Source organism: Oncorhynchus masou, unplaced genomic scaffold, assembly GCF_036934945.1.
Source record: "Oncorhynchus masou masou isolate Uvic2021 unplaced genomic scaffold, UVic_Omas_1.1 unplaced_scaffold_459, whole genome shotgun sequence".
Lineage (NCBI taxonomy): Eukaryota > Metazoa > Chordata > Actinopteri > Salmoniformes > Salmonidae > Oncorhynchus > Oncorhynchus masou.
In genome coordinates this window covers 126,304-147,325 of record NW_027010985.1, presented here as the reverse complement: position 1 = coordinate 147,325, position 21,022 = coordinate 126,304, and the positions used below count along the sequence as shown (strand labels likewise).

The 21,022-nt window shown below is 51.1% G+C and overlaps 1 protein-coding gene across 1 annotated transcript in view; it reads right to left on the bottom strand.

The window, feature by feature from the left end:
- Positions 1-21,022, bottom strand: part of LOC135535189 (glypican-5-like) — a 136,972-nt gene that overhangs the window by 102,886 nt on the left and 13,064 nt on the right. The window contains exon 2 of the mRNA XM_064961893.1: positions 17,702-17,863. Within this exon, the coding sequence (XP_064817965.1) occupies positions 17,702-17,863 (162 nt within the window). The remainder of the gene's footprint in view (positions 1-17,701; positions 17,864-21,022) is intronic.

The following is a 21,022-nucleotide window of genomic DNA, read 5'->3' as shown; positions in this document are numbered from 1 at the left end:
ACCATCCTACAGGATGTCTACAGGATGCCTACAGGATGTCTACAGGATGCCTACAGGATGTCTACAGGATGTCTACAGGATGTCTACAGGATGCCTACAGGATGTCTACAGGATGCCTACAGGATGTCTACAGGATGTCTACAGGATGCCTACAGGATGCCTACAGGATGTCTACAGGATGCCTACAGGATGTCTACAGGATGTCTACAGGATGCCTACAGGATGCCTACAGGATGTCTACAGGATGTCTACAGGCCTCACCATCCTACAGGATGTCTACAGGATGCCTACAGGATGCCTACAGGATGTCTACAGGATGTCTACAGGATGCCTACAGGATGTCTACAGGCCTCACCATCCTACAGGATGTCTACAGGATGCCTACAGGATGTCTACAGGAAGTCTACAGGCCTCACCATCCTACAGGATGTCTACAGGAAGTCTACAGGATGTCTACAGGATGTCTACAGGATGTCTACAGGATGCCTACAGGATGCCTACAGGATGCCTACAGGATGTCTACAGGCCTCACCATCCTACAGGATGCCTACAGGATGTCTACAGGATGTCTACAGGATGCCTACAGGATGCCTACAGGATGCCTACAGGATGTCTACAGGCCTCACCATCCTACAGGATGCCTACAGGATGCCTACAGGATGTCTACAGGATGCCTACAGGATGTCTACAGGATGCCTACAGGATGCCTACAGGATGTCTACAGGCCTCACCATCCTACAGGATGCCTACAGGATGCCTACAGGATGTCTACAGGCCTCACCATCCTACAGGATGCCTACAGGATGTCTACAGGATGTCTACAGGCCTCACCATCCTACAGGATGTCTACAGGATGCCTACAGGATGCCTACAGGCCTCACCATCCTACAGAATGTCTACAGGAAGTCTACAGGATGTCTACAGGATGTCTACAGGATGTCTACAGGATGCCTACAGGATGCCTACAGGATGCCTACAGGATGTCTACAGGCCTCACCATCCTACAGGATGCCTACAGGATGTCTACAGGAAGTCTACAGGATGTCTACAGGATGCCTACAGGATGCCTACAGGATGTCTACAGGATGTCTACAGGATGCCTACAGGATGTCTACAGGATGCCTACAGGATGCCTACAGGATGTCTACAGGATGCCTACAGGATGACTACAGGATGCCTACAGGATGCCTACAGGATGCCTACAGGATGCCTACAGGATGCCTACAGGATGCCTACAGGCCTCACCATCCTACAGGATGTCTACAGGATGCCTACAGGATGTCTACAGGAAGTCTACAGGCCTCACCATCCTACAGGATGTCTACAGGAAGTCTACAGGAAGTCTACAGGAAGTCTACAGGATGTCTACAGGATGTCTACAGGATGTCTACAGGATGCCTACAGGATGTCTACAGGCCTCACCATCCTACAGGATGTCTACAGGATGCCTACAGGATGTCTACAGGCCTCACCATCCTACAGGATGCCTACAGGATGCCTACAGGATGTCTACAGGATGTCTACAGGCCTCACCATCCTACAGGATGTCTACAGGATGTCTACAGGATGCCTACAGGATGTCTACAGGCCTCACCATCCTACAGGATGTCTACAGGATGCCTACAGGATGCCTACAGGATGTCTACAGGCCTCACCATCCTACAGGATGTCTACAGGATGTCTACAGGAAGTCTACAGGATGCCTACAGGATGCCTACAGGATGCCTACAGGATGCCTACAGGATCCCTACAGGCCTCACCATCCTACAGGATGCGTACAGGCCTCACCATCCTACAGAATGCCTACAGGATGCCTACAGGATGCCTACAGGCCTCACCATCCTACAGGATGCCTACAGGATGCCTACAGGATGCCTACAGGCCTCACCATCCTACAGAATGCCTACAGGATGCCTACAGGATGCCTACAGGATGCCTACAGGCCTCACCATCCTACAGGATGCCTACAGGATGCCTACAGGATGCCTACAGGATGCCTACAGGATGCCTACAGGATGCCTACAGGATGCCTACAGGCCTCACCATCCTACAGGATGTCTACAGGATGCGTACAGGCCTCACCATCCTACAGGATGCCTACAGGATGTCTACAGGATGTCTACAGGCCTCACCATCCTATAGGATGCCTACAGGATGTCTACAGGATGCCTACAGGCCTCACCATCCTACAGGATGCCTACAGGATGTCTACAGGATGCCTACAGGATGCCTACAGGATGCCTACAGGCCTCACCATCCAAAAGGATGCCTACAGGATGCCTACAGGATGCCTACAGGCCTCACCATCCTACAGGATGCCTACAGGAAGTCTACAGGATGCCTACAGGATGCCTACAGGATGCCTACAGGATGTCTACAGGATGCCTACAGGATGCCTACAGGATGCCTACAGGATGCCTACAGGCCTCACCATCCTACAGGATGCCTACAGGAAGCCTACAGGATGTCTACAGGATGCCTACAGGATGCCTACAGGATGCCTACAGGATGCCTACAGGATGCCTACAGGATGCCTACAGGCCTCACCATCCTACAGGATGCCTACAGGAAGTCTACAGGATGCCTACAGGATGCCTACAGGATGCCTACAGGATGCCTACAGGCCTCACCATCCTACAGGATGCCTACAGGATGTCTAGAGGATGCCTACAGGATGCCTACAGGATGTCTACAGGATGTCTACAGGATGCCTACAGGATGCCTACAGGATGCCTACAGGATGCCTACAGGATGTCTACAGGATGCCTACAGGCCTCACCATCCTACAGGATGCCTACAGGATGTCTACAGGCCTCACCATCCTACAGGATGTCTACAGGATGCCTACAGGATGCCTACAGGCCTCACCATCCTACAGGATGCCTACAGGATGTCTACAGGCCTCACCATCCTACAGGATGTCTACAGGCCTCACCATCCTACAGGATGTCTACAGGAAGTCTACAGGATGTCTACAGGATGCCTACAGGATGTCTACAGGATGTCTACAGGATGCCTACAGGATGCCTACAGGATGTCTACAGGATGCCTACAGGATGCCTACAGGATGTCTACAGGATGCCTACAGGCCTCACCATCCTACAGGATGTCTACAGGATGCCTACAGGATGTCTACAGGATGCCTACAGGATGCCTACAGGATGTCTACAGGATGCCTACAGGCCTCACCATCCTACAGGATGTCTACAGGAAGTCTACAGGATGTCTACAGGATGCCTACAGGATGTCTACAGGATGTCTACAGGATGCCTACAGGATGCCTACAGGATGCCTACAGGATGTCTACAGGATGTCTACAGGCCTCACCATCCTACAGGATGTCTACAGGATGCCTACAGGATGTCTACAGGAAGTCTACAGGCCTCACCATCCTACAGGATGTCTACAGGATGTCTACAGGATGTCTACAGGATGTCTACAGGATGCCTACAGGATGTCTACAGGCCTCACCATCCTACAGGATGCCTACAGGATGTCTACAGGATGTCTACAGGCCTCACCATCCTACAGGATGCCTACAGGATGCCTACAGGATGCCTACAGGCCTCACCATCCTACAGGATGCCTACAGGAAGTCTACAGGATGCCTACAGGATGCCTACAGGATGCCTACAGGATGTCTACAGGATGCCTACAGGCCTCACCATCCTACAGGATGCCTACAGGATGCCTACAGGATGCCTACAGGCCTCACCATCCTACAGGATGCCTACAGGAAGTCTACAGGATGCCTACAGGATGCCTACAGGATGCCTACAGGCCTCACCATCCTACAGGATGCCTACAGGATGCCTACAGGATGTCTACAGGATGCGTACAGGCCTCACCATCCTACAGGATGCCTACAGGATGTCTACAGGATGTCTACAGGCCTCACCATCCTACAGGATGCCTACAGGATGCCTACAGGATGCCTACAGGCCTCACCATCCTACAGGATGCCTACAGGATGCCTACAGGATGCCTACAGGATGCCTACAGGATGTCTACAGGCCTCACCATCCTACAGGATGCCTACAGGATGTCTACAGGATGTCTACAGGCCTCACCATCCTACAGGATGCCTACAGGATGCCTACAGGCCTCACCATCCTACAGGATGCCTACAGGATGCCTACAGGATGCCTACAGGATGCCTACAGGCCTCACCATCCTACAGGATGCCTACAGGATGCCTACAGGATGTCTACAGGATGCCTACAGGCCTCACCATCCTACAGGATGTCTACAGGATGTCTACAGGCCTCACCATCCTACAGGATGCCTACAGGAAGTCTACAGGATGCCTACAGGATGCCTACAGGATGCCTACAGGATGCCTACAGGATGCCTACAGGATGTCTACAGGATGCCTACAGGATGCCTACAGGATGCCTACAGGATGCCTACAGGCCTCACCATCCTACAGGATGCCTACAGGAAGTCTACAGGATGCCTACAGGATGCCTACAGGATGCCTACAGGATGCCTACAGGATGTCTACAGGATGCCTACAGGATGCCTACAGGATGTCTACAGGATGCCTACAGGATGTCTACAGGATGCCTACAGGATGCCTACAGGATGCCTACAGGATGTCTACAGGATGCCTACAGGATGCCTACAGGATGCCTACAGGATGTCTACAGGCCTCACCATCCTACAGGATGTCTACAGGATGCCTACAGGATGTCTACAGGCCTCACCATCCTACAGGATGCCTACAGGATGCCTACAGGATGCCTACAGGATGTCTACAGGCCTCACCATCCTACAGGATGCCTACAGGATGTCTACAGGATGTCTACAGGATGCCTACAGGATGTCTACAGGATGTCTACAGGATGCCTACAGGATGCCTACAGGATGCCTACAGGATGTCTACAGGATGCCTACAGGATGTCTACAGGATGCCTACAGGATGTCTACAGGATGTCTACAGGATGTCTAGAGGATGTCTACAGGATGTCTACAGGATGTCTACAGGATGCCTACAGGATGCCTACAGGATGCCTACAGGCCTCACCATCCTACAGGATGCCTACAGGAAGTCTACAGGATGCCTACAGGATGCCTACAGGATGCCTACAGGATCCCTACAGGCCTCACCATCCTACAGGATGCGTACAGGATGCCTACAGGCCTCACCATCCTACAGGATGCCTACAGGATGCCTACAGGATGCCTACAGGCCTCACCATCCTACAGGATGCCTACAGGATGTCTACAGGATGCCTACAGGCCTCACCATCCTACAGGATGCCTACAGGATGTCTACAGGATGTCTACAGGAAGTCTACAGGATGCCTACAGGATGCCTACAGGATGCCTACAGGATCCCTACAGGCCTCACCATCCTACAGGATGCGTACAGGATGCCTACAGGCCTCACCATCCTACAGGATGCCTACAGGCCTCACCATCCTACAGAATGCCTACAGGATGCCTACAGGATGCCTACAGGATGCCTACAGGCCTCACCATCCTACAGGATGCCTACAGGATGCCTACAGGATGTCTACAGGATGCGTACAGGCCTCACCATCCTACAGGATGCCTACAGGATGTCTACAGGATGTCTACAGGCCTCACCATCCTACAGGATGCCTACAGGATGCCTACAGGATGCCTACAGGCCTCACCATCCTACAGGATGCCTACAGGATGCCTACAGGATGCCTACAGGCCTCACCATCCTACAGGATGCCTACAGGAAGTCTACAGGATGCCTACAGGATGTCTACAGGATGCCTACAGGCCTCACCATCCTACAGGATGCCTACAGGAAGTCTACAGGATGCCTACAGGATGCCTACAGGATGCCTACAGGATGCCTACAGGATGCCTACAGGATGCCTACAGGATGCCTACAGGATGCCTACAGGCCTCACCATCCTACAGGATGCCTACAGGAAGTCTACAGGATGCCTACAGGATGCCTACAGGATGCCTACAGGATGCCTACAGGATGCCTACAGGATGCCTACAGGATGTCTACAGGCCTCACCATCCTACAGGATGTCTACAGGATGCCTACAGGATGTCTACAGGATGCCTACAGGATGCCTACAGGATGTCTACAGGATGCCTACAGGATGTCTACAGGATGCCTACAGGATGTCTACAGGATGTCTACAGGATGCCTACAGGATGCCTACAGGATGTCTACAGGATGCCTACAGGATGCCTACAGGATGTCTACAGGATGCCTACAGGCCTCACCATCCTACAGGATGTCTACAGGATGCCTACAGGATGTCTACAGGATGCCTACAGGATGCCTACAGGATGTCTACAGGATGCCTACAGGATGCCTACAGGCCTCACCATCCTACAGGATGTCTACAGGATGCCTACAGGATGCCTACAGGATGTCTACAGGATGCCTACAGGCCTCACCATCCTACAGGATGTCTACAGGATGCCTACAGGATGTCTACAGGATGCCTACAGGCCTCACCATCCTACAGGATGTCTACAGGATGCCTACAGGATGTCTACAGGATGTCTACAGGCCTCACCATCCTACAGGATGTCTACAGGATGCCTACAGGATGTCTACAGGAAGTCTACAGGCCTCACCATCCTACAGGATGTCTACAGGATGTCTACAGGATGTCTACAGGATGTCTACAGGATGCCTACAGGATGTCTACAGGCCTCACCATCCTACAGGATGTCTACAGGATGCCTACAGGATGCCTACAGGCCTCACCATCCTACAGGATGCGTACAGGATGCCTACAGGCCTCACCATCCTACAGGATGCCTACAGGCCTCACCATCCTACAGAATGCCTACAGGATGCCTACAGGATGCCTACAGGATGCCTACAGGCCTCACCATCCTACAGGATGCCTACAGGATGCCTACAGGATGTCTACAGGATGTCTACAGGCCTCACCATCCTACAGGATGCCTACAGGATGTCTACAGGCCTCACCATCCTACAGGATGCCTACAGGATGTCTACAGGATGTCTACAGGCCTCACCATCCTACAGGATGCCTACAGGATGTCTACAGGATGTCTACAGGCCTCACCATCCTACAGGATGCCTACAGGATGCCTACAGGATGCCTACAGGATGCCTACAGGCCTCACCATCCTACAGGATGCCTACAGGATGCCTACAGGATGTCTACAGGATGCGTACAGGCCTCACCATCCTACAGGATGCCTACAGGATGTCTACAGGATGTCTACAGGCCTCACCATCCTACAGGATGCCTACAGGAAGTCTACAGGATGCCTACAGGATGCCTACAGGATGCCTACAGGATGCCTACAGGATGCCTACAGGATGTCTACAGGATGCCTACAGGATGCCTACAGGATGCCTACAGGATGCCTACAGGATGTCTACAGGATGTCTACAGGATGTCTACAGGATGCCTACAGGATGTCTACAGGATGCCTACAGGATGCCTACAGGATGTCTACAGGATGCCTACAGGATGCCTACAGGCCTCACCATCCTACAGGATGTCTACAGGATGCCTACAGGATGTCTACAGGATGTCTACAGGCCTCACCATCCTACAGGATGTCTACAGGATGCCTACAGGATGTCTACAGGAAGTCTACAGGCCTCACCATCCTACAGGATGTCTACAGGATGTCTACAGGATGTCTACAGGATGTCTACAGGATGCCTACAGGATGTCTACAGGCCTCACCATCCTACAGGATGTCTACAGGATGCCTACAGGATGCCTACAGGCCTCACCATCCTACAGGATGCGTACAGGATGCCTACAGGCCTCACCATCCTACAGGATGCCTACAGGCCTCACCATCCTACAGAATGCCTACAGGATGCCTACAGGATGCCTACAGGATGCCTACAGGCCTCACCATCCTACAGGATGCCTACAGGATGCCTACAGGATGTCTACAGGATGTCTACAGGCCTCACCATCCTACAGGATGCCTACAGGATGTCTACAGGCCTCACCATCCTACAGGATGCCTACAGGATGTCTACAGGATGTCTACAGGCCTCACCATCCTACAGGATGCCTACAGGATGTCTACAGGATGTCTACAGGCCTCACCATCCTACAGGATGCCTACAGGATGCCTACAGGATGCCTACAGGATGCCTACAGGCCTCACCATCCTACAGGATGCCTACAGGATGCCTACAGGATGTCTACAGGATGCGTACAGGCCTCACCATCCTACAGGATGCCTACAGGATGTCTACAGGATGTCTACAGGCCTCACCATCCTACAGGATGCCTACAGGAAGTCTACAGGATGCCTACAGGATGCCTACAGGATGCCTACAGGATGCCTACAGGATGCCTACAGGATGTCTACAGGATGCCTACAGGATGCCTACAGGATGCCTACAGGATGCCTACAGGATGCCTACAGGATGTCTACAGGATGCCTACAGGATGTCTACAGGATGCCTACAGGATGTCTACAGGATGCCTACAGGATGCCTACAGGATGTCTACAGGATGCCTACAGGATGCCTACAGGCCTCACCATCCTACAGGATGTCTACAGGATGCCTACAGGCCTCACCATCCTACAGGATGCCTACAGGATGTCTACAGGATGCCTATAGGATGCCTACAGGATGCCTACAGGATGTCTACAGGCCTCACCATCCTACAGGATGTCTACAGGATGTCTACAGGATGTCTACAGGATGTCTACAGGATGCCTACAGGATGCCTACAGGATGTCTACAGGATGTCTACAGGATGCCTACAGGATGTCTACAGGATGTCTAGAGGATGTCTACAGGATGCCTACAGGATGCCTACAGGATGCCTACAGGATGCCTACAGGATGTCTACAGGATGCCTACAGGATGTCTACAGGATGTCTACAGGATGTCTAGAGGATGTCTACAGGATGTCTACAGGATGTCTAGAGGATGTCTACAGGATGTCTACAGGATGTCTACAGGATGTCTAGAGGATGTCTAGAGGATGTCTACAGGATGCCTACAGGATGCCTACAGGATGCCTACAGGATGCCTACAGGATGTCTACAGGATGCCTACAGGATGCGTACAGGCCTCACCATCCTACAGGATGCGTACAGGATGCCTACAGGATGCCTACAGGATGCCTACAGGATGCCTACAGAATGCCTACAGGATGCCTACAGGATGCCTACAGGATGTCTACAGGATGCCTACAGGATGTCTACAGGCCTCACCATCCTACAGAATGCCTACAGGATGTCTACAGGATCCTTACTTAGGAAATAGTCTACTACTGTCTACAACAGGCTAACAGCTACAGCAGGGCTACCATCTACAACAGGACTACCAGCTACAGCAGGACTACCAGACTACCGTCTACAACAGGACTACCAGCAACAACAGGACTACCAGCAACAACAGGACTACCAGCTACAACAGGACTACCAGCTACAACAGGACTACCAGCTACAACAGGACTACCAGCTACAACAGGACTACCAGACTACCATCTACAGCAGGACTACCAGACTACAGTCTACAGCAGGACTACCAGACTACAGCAGGACTACCAGACTACAGCAGGACTACCAGACTACAGCAGGACTACCAGCTACAACAGGACTACCAGCTACAACAGGACTACCATCTACAGCAGGACTACCAGACTACCATCTACAGCAGGACTACCAGACTACAGCAGGACTACCAGACTACAGCAGGACTACCAGACTACAGCAGGACTACCAGACTACCATCTACAGCAGGACTACCAGACTACAGCAGGACTACCAGACTACAGCAGGACTACCAGACTACAGTCTACAGCAGGACTACCAGACTACAGCAGGACTACCAGACTACCATCTACAGCAGGACTACCAGACTACAGCAGGACTACCGTCTACAGCAGGACTACCAGACTACCGTCTACAGCAGGACTACCAGACTACAGCAGGACTACCGTCTACAGCAGGACTACCAGACTACAGCAGGACTACCAGACTACAGTCTACAGCAGGACTACCAGACTACCATCTACAGCAGGACTACCAGACTACCATCTACAGCAGGACTACCATCTACAGCAGGACTACCAGACTACAGCAGGACTACCGTCTACAGCAGGACTACCAGACTACCGTCTACAGCAGGACTACCAGACTACAGCAGGACTACCGTCTACAGCAGGACTACCAGACTACAGCAGGACTACCAGACTACAGTCTACAGCAGGACTACCAGACTACCATCTACAGCAGGACTACCAGACTACCATCTACAGCAGGACTACCATCTACAGCAGGACTACCATCTACAGCAGGACTACCAGACTACCATCTACAGCAGGACTACCAGACTACCAGACTACAGCAGGTCTACCGTCTACAGCAGGACTACCAGACTACAGCAGGTCTACCGTCTACAGCAGGACTACCAGACTACCAGTCTACAGCAGGACTACCGTCTACAGCAGAACTACCAGCAGGACTACCAGCAGGACTACCAGCAGGACTACAGCAGGACTACCAGACTACAGTCTACAGCAGGACTACCAGACTACAGCATGACTACCAGACTACAGCATGACTACCAGACTACAGCAGGACTACCAGACTACAGCAGGACTACCAGACTACAGCAGGACTACCAGACTACAGCAGGACTACCAGACTACAGTCTACAGCAGGACTACCAGACTACAGCAGGACTACCAGACTACCATCTACAGCAGGACTACCAGACTACAGCAGGACTACTGTCTACAGCAGGACTACCAGACTACAGTCTACAGCAGGACTACCAGACTACAGCAGGACTACCGTCTACAGCAGGACTACCAGACTACAGCAGGACTACCAGACTACAGTCTACAGCAGGACTACCAGACTACCGTCTACAGCAGGACTACCAGACTACAGCAGGACTACCAGACTACAGCAGGACTACCGTCTACAGCAGGACTACCAGACTACAGCAGGACTACCAGACTACCATCTACAGCAGGACTACCAGACTACCATCTACAGCAGGACTACCAGACTACCAGACTACAGCAGGTCTACCGTCTACAGCAGGACTACCAGACTACAGCAGGTCTACCGTCTACAGCAGGACTACCAGACTACCAGTCTACAGCAGGACTACCAGACTACCAGTCTACAGCAGGACTACCGTCTACAGCAGGACTACCAGCAGGACTACCAGCAGGACTACCAGCAGGACTACCGTCTACAGCAGGACTACCAGCAGGACTACCGTCTACAGCAGGACTACCAGCAGGACTACCGTCTACAGCAGGACTACCAGCAGGACTACCGTCTACAGCAGGGCTACCAGCAGGACTACCGTCTACAGCAGGACTACCGTCTACAGCAGGACTACCGTCTACAGCAGGACTACCAGCAGGACTACCGTCTACAGCAGGACTACCGTTTACAGCAGGACTACCAGCAGGACTACCGTCTACAGCAGGACTACCGTCTACAGCAGGACTACCGTTTACAGCAGGACTACCAGCAGGACTACCGTCTACAGCAGGACTACCGTCTACAGCAGGACTACCAGCAGGACTACCGTCTACAGCAGGACTACCGTCTACAGCAGGACTACCAGCAGGACTACCGTCTACAGCAGGACTACCGTCTACAGCAGGACTACCAGCAGGACTACCGTCTACAGCAGGACTACCGTCTACAGCAGGACTACCGTCTACAGCAGGACTACCAGCAGGACTACCGTCTACAGCAGGACTACCAGCAGGACTACCAGCAGGACTACCATCTACAGCAGGACCACATTCAACTCTGTTCAACTCTGACTGTCTCATAGCTTTATTCAGGGAGACATGGTTTCTACATTCAACACTGTCTCAGAGCTTTATTCAGGGAGACCTGGTTTCTACATTCAACACTGTCTCATAGCTTTATTCAGGGAGACCTGGTTTCTACATTCAACACTGTTCAACACTGTCTCAGAGCTTTATTCAGGGAGACATGGTTTCTACATTCAACACTGTCTCATAGCTTTATTCAGGGAGACCTGGTTTCTACATTCAACACTGTCTCAGAGCTTTATTCAGGGAGACCTGGTTTCTACATTCAACACTGTCTCAGAGCTTTATTCAGGGAGACCTGGTTTCTACATTCAACACTGTCTCAGAGCTTTATTCAGGGAGACGTGGTTTCTACATTCAACACTGTCTCAGAGCTTTATTTAGGGAGACCTGGTTTCTACATTCAACACTGTTCAACACTGTCTTAGAGCTTTATTCAGGGAGACATGGTTTCTACATTCAACACTGTCTCAGAGCTTTATTCAGGGAGACCTGGTTTCTACATTCAACACTGTCTCAGAGCTTTATTTAGGGAGACCTGGTTTCTACATTCAACACTGTTCAACACTGTCTTAGAGCTTTATTCAGGGAGACATGGTTTCTACATTCAACACTGTCTCAGAGCTTTATTCAGGGAGACCTGGTTTCTACATTCAACACTGTCTCAGAGCTTTATTCAGGGAGACGTGGTTTCTACATTCAACACTGTCTCAGAGCTTTATTTAGGGAGACCTGGTTTCTACATTCAACACTGTTCAACACTGTCTTAGAGCTTTATTCAGGGAGACATGGTTTCTACATTCAACACTGTCTCAGAGCTTTATTCAGGGAGACCTGGTTTCTACATTCAACACTGTCTCAGAGCTTTATTCAGGGAGACGTGGTTTCTACATTCAACACTGTCTCAGAGCTTTATTTAGGGAGACCTGGTTTCTACATTCAACACTGTTCAACACTGTCTTAGAGCTTTATTCAGGGAGACATGGTTTCTACATTCAACACTGTCTCAGAGCTTTATTCAGGGAGACCTGGTTTCTACATTCAACACTGTTCAACACTGTCTTAGAGCTTTATTCAGGGAGACATGGTTTCTACATTCAACACTGTCTCAGAGCTTTATTCAGGGAGACCTGGTTTCTACATTCAACACTGTCTCAGAGCTTTATTCAGGGAGACCTGGTTTCTACATTCAACACTGTCTCAGAGCTTTATTCAGGGAGACCTGGTTTCTACATTCAACACTGTCTCAGAGCTTTATTCAGGGAGACGTGGTTTCTACATTCAACACTGTCTCAGAGCTTTATTCAGGGAGACATGGTTTCTACATTAAACTCTGTTCAACTCTGACTCAGATCCCATTTCGGATGTAGACCTTTTGTATATAAATAGTAAGTGGGGGAGAAAATGTAGACTATGTTGAAGGAGTAGTCTACATGAAGCCTGTGAACAACTGGTTCAGTCTATATGAAGCCTGTGAGCAACAGAGTCAACTCAACACAGATACAGGGACGGGCCTGAGGAAGAGGAGATTTACAAGTCAACACAGATACAGGGACGGGCCTGAGGAAGAGGAGATTTACAAGTCAACACAGATACAGGGACGGGCTTGAGGAAGAGGAGATTTACAAGTCAACTCAACACGGATACAGGGACGGGCCTGAGGAAGAGGAGATTTACAAGTCAACACAGATACAGGGACGGGCCTGCGGAAGAGGAGATTTACAAGTCAACTCAACACAGATACAGGGACGGGCTTGAGGAAGAGGAGATTTACAAGTCAACTCAGATACAGGGACGGGCTTGAGGAAGAGGAGATTTACAAGTCAACTCAACACAGATACAGGGACGGGCTTGAGGAAGAGGAGATTTACCAGTCAACACAGATACAGGGACGGGCCTGAGGAAGAGGAGATTTACAAGTCAACACAGATACAGGGACGGGCCTGCGGAAGAGGAGATTTACAAGTCAACACAGATACAGGGACGGGCCTGAGGAAGAGGAGATTTACAAGTCAACACAGATACAGGGACGGGCTTGAGGAAGAGGAGATTTACAAGTCAACTCAACACAGATACAGGGACGGGCCTGAGGAAGAGGAGATTTACCAGTCAACACAGATACAGGGACGGGCCTGAGGAAGAGGAGATTTACAAGTCAACTCAGATACAGGGACGGGCCTGAGGAAGAGGAGATTTACAAGTCAACTCAGATACAGGGACGGGCTTGAGGAAGAGGAGATTTACCAGTCAACACAGATACAGGGACGGGCCTGAGGAAGAGGAGATTTACAAGTCAACACAGATACAGGGACGGGCCTGAGGAAGAGGAGATTTACAACTCAACACAGATACAGGGACGGGCCTGAGGAAGAGGAGGCATATTGTTACTCCTGCTACCCTGGTAACCATCACCGCCCTGCACTCTAATTTAACACCATTCATTACAACCACAGACAGTCACAGGAAGAACAGTGAAGTTAAAAGGGCAGAGGAGGAAACTAATGGTCTCATTTGTTATGTACGAGAGAGACAGAGAGAGAGAGTGCAGAAAGAAACTGAGACTCCCACATCCGCAATTCTGTTCGGCGAGACTAGAGGCATCAACAAATAAAATTGACTAGAAAACGTTACTCAGAGCTTTATTTACATATAAAGGCTTTAACAAAACCCCAAATGTCAAAGGCCTTGATTGTCAATGTATGGATAAAAAAAAAACAAGATTTACAAAAGGCCTTTCTCACTCACACACACACACACACACGGTCTTCATGAAACGTCCTCTCCTACTACAGAATCAGTCTCCCCTGAGAGGCTGGTTGTGTTTCATCTCCAGGTCGTAAAATCCCTCCACGTCTCCGGGAGAATACCCAGGCTGCCCCGGGACAATGCCCAGGCCGGTGCCTGCTGACTGGGGCACTAGAGGAGCTCTATTCTTCTCTCCCAGGTTTGTCCTGGGTCCATGGCAACCGACCTGTGCTATCCCAGGGTCCCGCTGGAACACTGACAAGGGGCTGCTATTAAATCAGGGGGTGGAGGAGGGGTGGACGATGAGACATGGAGTCAGGGAACAGAGACAGGAGAACAGACTGGACCAATTACCTTAAAGGAGGTGACTGTCTGTCTGCCTCCCTGCTCAACCTGTCTATGGTAGAACAGACTGGACCAACTACCTTAAAGGAGGTGACTGTCTGTCTGCCTCCCTGCCCAACCTGTCTATGGTAGAACAGACTGGACCAACTACCTTAAAGGAGGTGACTGTCTGCCTCCCTGCCCAACCTGTCTATGGTAGAACAGACTGGACCAACTACCTTAAAGGAGGTGACTGTCTGCCTCCCTGCCCAACCTGTCTATGGTAGAACAGACTGGACCAACTACCTTAAAGGAGGTGACTGTCTGCCTCCCTGCCCAACCTGTCTATGGTAGAACAGACTGGACCAACTACCTTAAAGGAGGTGACTGTCTGCCTCCCTGCCCAACCTGTCTATGGTAGAACAGACTGGACCAACTACCTTAAAGGAGGTGACTGTCTCTCTGCCCAACCTGTCTATGGTAGAACAGACTGGACCAACTACCTTAAAGGAGGTGACTGTCTGTCTGCCTCCCTGCCCAACCTGTCTATGGTAGAAGCCAACATCTGACCCCCCGTGTCTCCGACAGTAACTGACCCCCCGTGTCTCAGACAGTAACCGACCCCCCGTGTCTCAGACGGTAACCGACCCCCGTGTCTCAGACGGTAACCGACCCCCGTGTCTCAGACGGTAACCGACCCCCGTGTCTCAGACAGTAACCGACCCCCCGTGTCTCAGACGGTAACCGACCCCCGTGTCTCAGACGGTAACCGACCCCCGTGTCTCAGACGGTAACCGACCCCCGTGTCTCAGACAGTAACCGACCCCCGTGTCTCAGAAAGTAACCGACCCCCGTGTCTCAGACGGTAACCGACCCCCGTGTCTCAGACGGTAACCGACCCCCGTGTCTCAGACGGTAACCGACCCCCGTGTCTCAGACGGTAACTGACCCCGTGTCTCAGACAGTAACTGACCCCCCGTGTCCCAGACACTAACTGACCCCCCGTGTCTCAGACACTAACTGACCCCCCGTGTCTCAGACACTAACTGACCCCCCGTGTCTCCGACAGTAACTGACCCCCCGTGTCTCCGACAGTAACTGACCCCCCGTGTCCCAGACGGTAACTGACCCCCCGTGTCTCCGACAGTAACTGACCCCCCGTGTCCCAGACAGTAACTGACCCCCGTGTCTCCGACAGTAACTGACCCCCGTGTCTCCGACAGTAACTGACCCCCCGTGTCTCCGACAGTAACTGACCCCCCGTGTCTCAGACGGTAACTGACCCCCCGTGTCTCAGACAGTAACTGACCCCGTGTCTCCGACAGTAACTGACCCCCGTGTCTCCGACAGTAACTGACCCCCCGTGTCTCAGACAGTAACTGCATGTCATATTGCACCCAGCTGACAGACCATAGCAGTCAACAACTGAAGAGCTTACAGGCCACCCCAGGGCCCAGAGCCCGCCCCAAAGGCCACCACAGGGCCCAGAGCCCGCCCCAAAGGCCACCCCAGGGCCCAGAGCCCGCCCCAAAGGCCACCCCAGGGCCCAGAGCCCGCCCCAAAGGCCACCCCAGGGCACAGAGCCTGCCCCAGACCCCGAATAAACTCTTAAAGACCTAGTAATATTTTACATCAATAGCAGTCAATATCAATCGTCACCTTATTTCAGTCTCAACCAAGAATTTACAACTTTCAGATATCTTCACAAACCCTGGCTAACAAGTTGATTCAGCAATGCAAAATTGGGTTTAATTATTGATTTACTAAATACCTAACTAATCACACAGAATCAATCATACCTTGATTACAAATTACGTCATAAAGGAAAACGTCCCTAGTGGACGGAACAGATATGACAGCTGGTTACACAAAGAAAAGGGAGATTGGGTTTGAGTGAAAGAGCGGGAAGACTGAGGAACAAAGGGAGAAGCGATGTCTATCGTAAATACAGGATCTTATGCATTCTAAATAACGCCCATTTGGAAAAGGAAAATGCAATAAATATTTACTCTGAGCTGCGCTTCAATAGGTTGGTGGGAGACGGATGGCGGGGTTGCCCAACAGAGTCCTTTGAAGAGTGTCTCTGGTGGTGAACGGGATACGTTGTAGTGTTGTCGTTGGGTGGTAGATGGGATACTCTGTCTTTCCTAGCCCACATTTTCAGCTGCTGTTGCTAACTCAAAGGCTAGGATGTCTCACTTCTTTAGTGAATAAGAGTTCAAAGTTCATACCATTCACAACCAAAGCTCACGCTGAAGTTGGATTCGTTCTGTAGTTGACATGTTCGTCCTTTTTAACGTATGGACCGTCGTCCTCACGTCCTCGGAACAGATATTTATATTGTCGTCAAGGCTTTATATAGGAAGGGAGAGGAGGGTGTGTTTCATTGGTTATAACCAATGTCTCTTCAGGTGGGCGGGCCACTGAGTCGGGCCTAATTCACTCATGAAAACCCAATTCTCACATTTTAGAAGCTAAAATCACATTTCATTCCATCACAATTTCATATTCAAACATTTAAATTGCACAACAATTCCATGTGAATCTGATAACTATAATGTGTAGACTTTCCACTGTAGAGTTTATGTCATCCTATCATTGATGAGAATGTCTCAGATGACAACAGAACTGACATCATATTCATTGAGTACCACCGCCTATGTTCAATTGGTCGGATTACCAGAATATAGTTAATTTCTCCCCACATTCTGATGTTCCCAGAATCTCTATGTTAACCAAGGGGTTTTCTTGTGGCCCCCAGCAGACAAAGTCCCTCACTCAACACATGGCCTGCCTGCTTTGCTGCACTCATCCCACCCCAGTCTCCCTGTCTCCCTCCCTCCACTCACCTTGGAAGGCTGCTACGTTCCTGGAGAAGAGGAACTTGAGGCTGGCGGAAGAAGTCTGGAGGAGGTTCTGAACATCCCGCCGGGCAGCCACCTGATACCTCTCCTCCATCTTCTTAGAACAGCATGTCAGGTTCCTGGACTGGCACACCTGGAGGTCCGAACCTGGAAGTGGAATAAATGACTGTTACTCTGTTGTTCTGCCTCATTACATGAACAGGTCTTCCAAGAGAGAGGGTTCTGGAACATTAGGTCTTCCATTGTGATCATAGAGAGAGAGAGGGTTCTGGAACATTAGGTCTTCCATTGTGATCATAGAGAGAGAGAGGGTTCTGGAACATTGTTTACATCCATTCTGAATGATGATGAGTATGGCTAAAGTAGCATTGCTCAGCCAGACAGTGCTATGCTTTAACATGAGAGATGCTGTTTCATCCTCAGGTCTTTCTACTGCTGACATACATAGGAGAGGAGCTAGAGATGAATGTCATTCACTATTTATTTCCCCCTTCTTAACCCACTGGGCCGATTACTGCCAGACAGCCGCCCCGCGGCAGTGAAACCTGCCAGACAGCCGCCCCGCGGCAGTGAAACCTGCCAGACAGCCGCCCCGCGGCAGTGAAACCTGCCAGACAGCCGCCAACATGAAGCCACATCACTAGGGCCCTATGTCACATGACTTGGATTTGAACCGGTATTTAAAACGTTTTCAACAAACGGTCCACTTCATGACACATGGTCCAGTAACATCCTCAGACAAGTGCTTTCATTTTTTGGTGTAATTCTCATTTTTGGAAAAGGCTTAAAATAAAAGAAGGTTAAATCTTGGTCATGTGACATGATAGTCCAAGACAAAGAGCCCTACAGACATCACATAAGAGATATGTCACATGAATAAATTGATCTCCGTCAAGACACAGACAGCATCACTTAGCGGTCAGTAGCACCACTGTCTTGAGGCTCGTAGTGGGCTCTCCTATCGAGCCTCCTGGATGATACAGGACGACGTCCTCACCACTGTCTTGAGGCTCGTAGTGGGCTCTTCCATCGAGCCTCCTGGATGATACAGGACCACATCCTCACCACTGTCTGAGGCTCGTAGTGGGCTCTCCTATCGAGCCTCCTGGATGATACAGGACCACATCCTCACCACTGTCTGAGGCTCGTAGTGGGCTCTCCTATCGAGCCTCCTGGATGATACAGGACCACATCCTCACCACTGTCTGAGGCTCGTAGTGGGCTCTCCTATCGAGCCTCCTGGATGATACAGGACCACATCCTCACCACTGTCTGAGGCTCGTAGTGGGCTCTCCTATCGAGCCTCCTGGATGATACAGGACCACATCCTCACCACTGTCTTGAGGCTCGTAGTGGGCTCTCCTATTGAGCCTCCTGGATGATACAGGACCACGTCCACACAGACGGTCTACGTGTTGAAACAAGCTCAGAAGGCAGATGTGTGAAAGCAAATCATGAGTCTTGCCGTTATCACCTCGTCAAGTGATGTCCATACATTTGCCACTACGTGTGGCAACGCTACCGGCTCGCCTTGGAAACAAACAAACACACACACACACACACGGGACAATCAAAACAACTTTGTTTTTACTCTGAAAGGGTTTTCAGACAGACGTGCCGAAACAGTGTCTTTGGCAGCTCTTCCCTCCATTCTATCAGACAACCTGTACTGGGCGTCGTCATCAGACAACCTGTACTGGGCGTTGTCGTCAGACAACCTGTACTGGGCGTCGTCATCAGACAACCTGTACTGGGCGTTGTCATCAGACAACCTGTACTGGGCGTCGTCATCAGACAACCTGTACTGGGCGTCGTCGTCAGACAACCTGTACTGGGTGTTGTCATCAGACAACCTGTACTGGGCGTTGTCATCAGACAACCTGTACTGGGTGTTGTCATCAGACAACCTGTACTGGGCGTTGTCATCAGACAACCTGTACTGGGTGTTGTCATCAGACAACCTGTACTGGGCGTCGTCATCAGACAACCTGTACTGGGCGTCGTCATCAGACAACCTGTACTGGGCGTCGTCATCAGACAACCTGTACTGGGCGTCGTCATCAGACAACCTGTACTGGGCGTCGTCATCAGACAACCTGTACTGGGTGTTGTCATCAGACAACCTGTACTGGGCGTTGTCATCAGACAACCTGTACTGGGCGTCGTCATCAGACAACCTGTACTGGGTGGCGTCGTCATCAGACAACCTGTACTGGGCGTCGTCATCAGACAACCTGTACTGGGCGTCGTCATCAGACAACCTGTACTGGGCGTCGTCATCAGACAACCTGTACTGGGCGTCGTCATCAGACAACCTGTACTGGGCGTCGTCATCAGACAACCTGTACTGGGCGTCGTCATCAGACAACCTGTACTGGGCGTCGTCATCAGACAACCTGTACTGGGCGTCGTCATCAGACAACCTGTACTGGGCGTTGTCATCAGACAACCTGTACTGGGCGTCGTCATCAGACAACCTGTACTGGGCGTCGTCAGACAACCTGTACTGGGCGTCGTCATCAGACAACCTGTACTGGGCGTTGTCATCAGACAACCTGTACTGGGCGTTGTCATCAGACAACCTGTACTGGGCGTCGTCATCAGACAACCTGTACTGGGCGTCGTCATCAGACAACCTGTACTGGGCGTCGTCATCAGACAACCTGTACTGGGTGTTGTCATCAGACAACCTGTACTGGGAGTCGTCATCAGACAACCTGTACTGGGAGTCGTCATCAGACAACCTGTACTGGGCGTCGTCATCAGACAACCTGTACTGGGAGTCGTCATCAGACAACCTGTACTGGGCGTCGTCATCAGACAACCTGTACTGGGCGTCGTCATCAGACAACCTGTACTGGGTGTTGTCATCAGACAACCTGTACTGGGCGTTGTCATCAGACAACCTGTACTGGGCGTTGTCATCAGACAACCTGTACTGGGCGTTGTCGTCAGACAACCTGTACTGGGCGTCGTCATCAGACAACCTGTACTGGGCGTTGTCATCAGACAACCTGTACTGGGCGTCGTCGTCATCAGACAACCTGTACTGGGTGTCGTCATCAGACAACCTGTACTGGGCGTCGTCATCAGACAACCTGTACTGGGCGTTGTCATCAGACAACCTGTACTGGGTGGCGTTGTCATCAGACAACCTGTACTGGGCGTCGTCATCAGACAACCTGTACTGGGTGGCGTTGTCAGACAACCTGTACTGGGCGTCGTCATCAGACAACCTGTACTGGGTGTTGTCATCAGACAACCTGTACTGGGCGTCGTCATCAGACAACCTGTACTGGGCGTTGT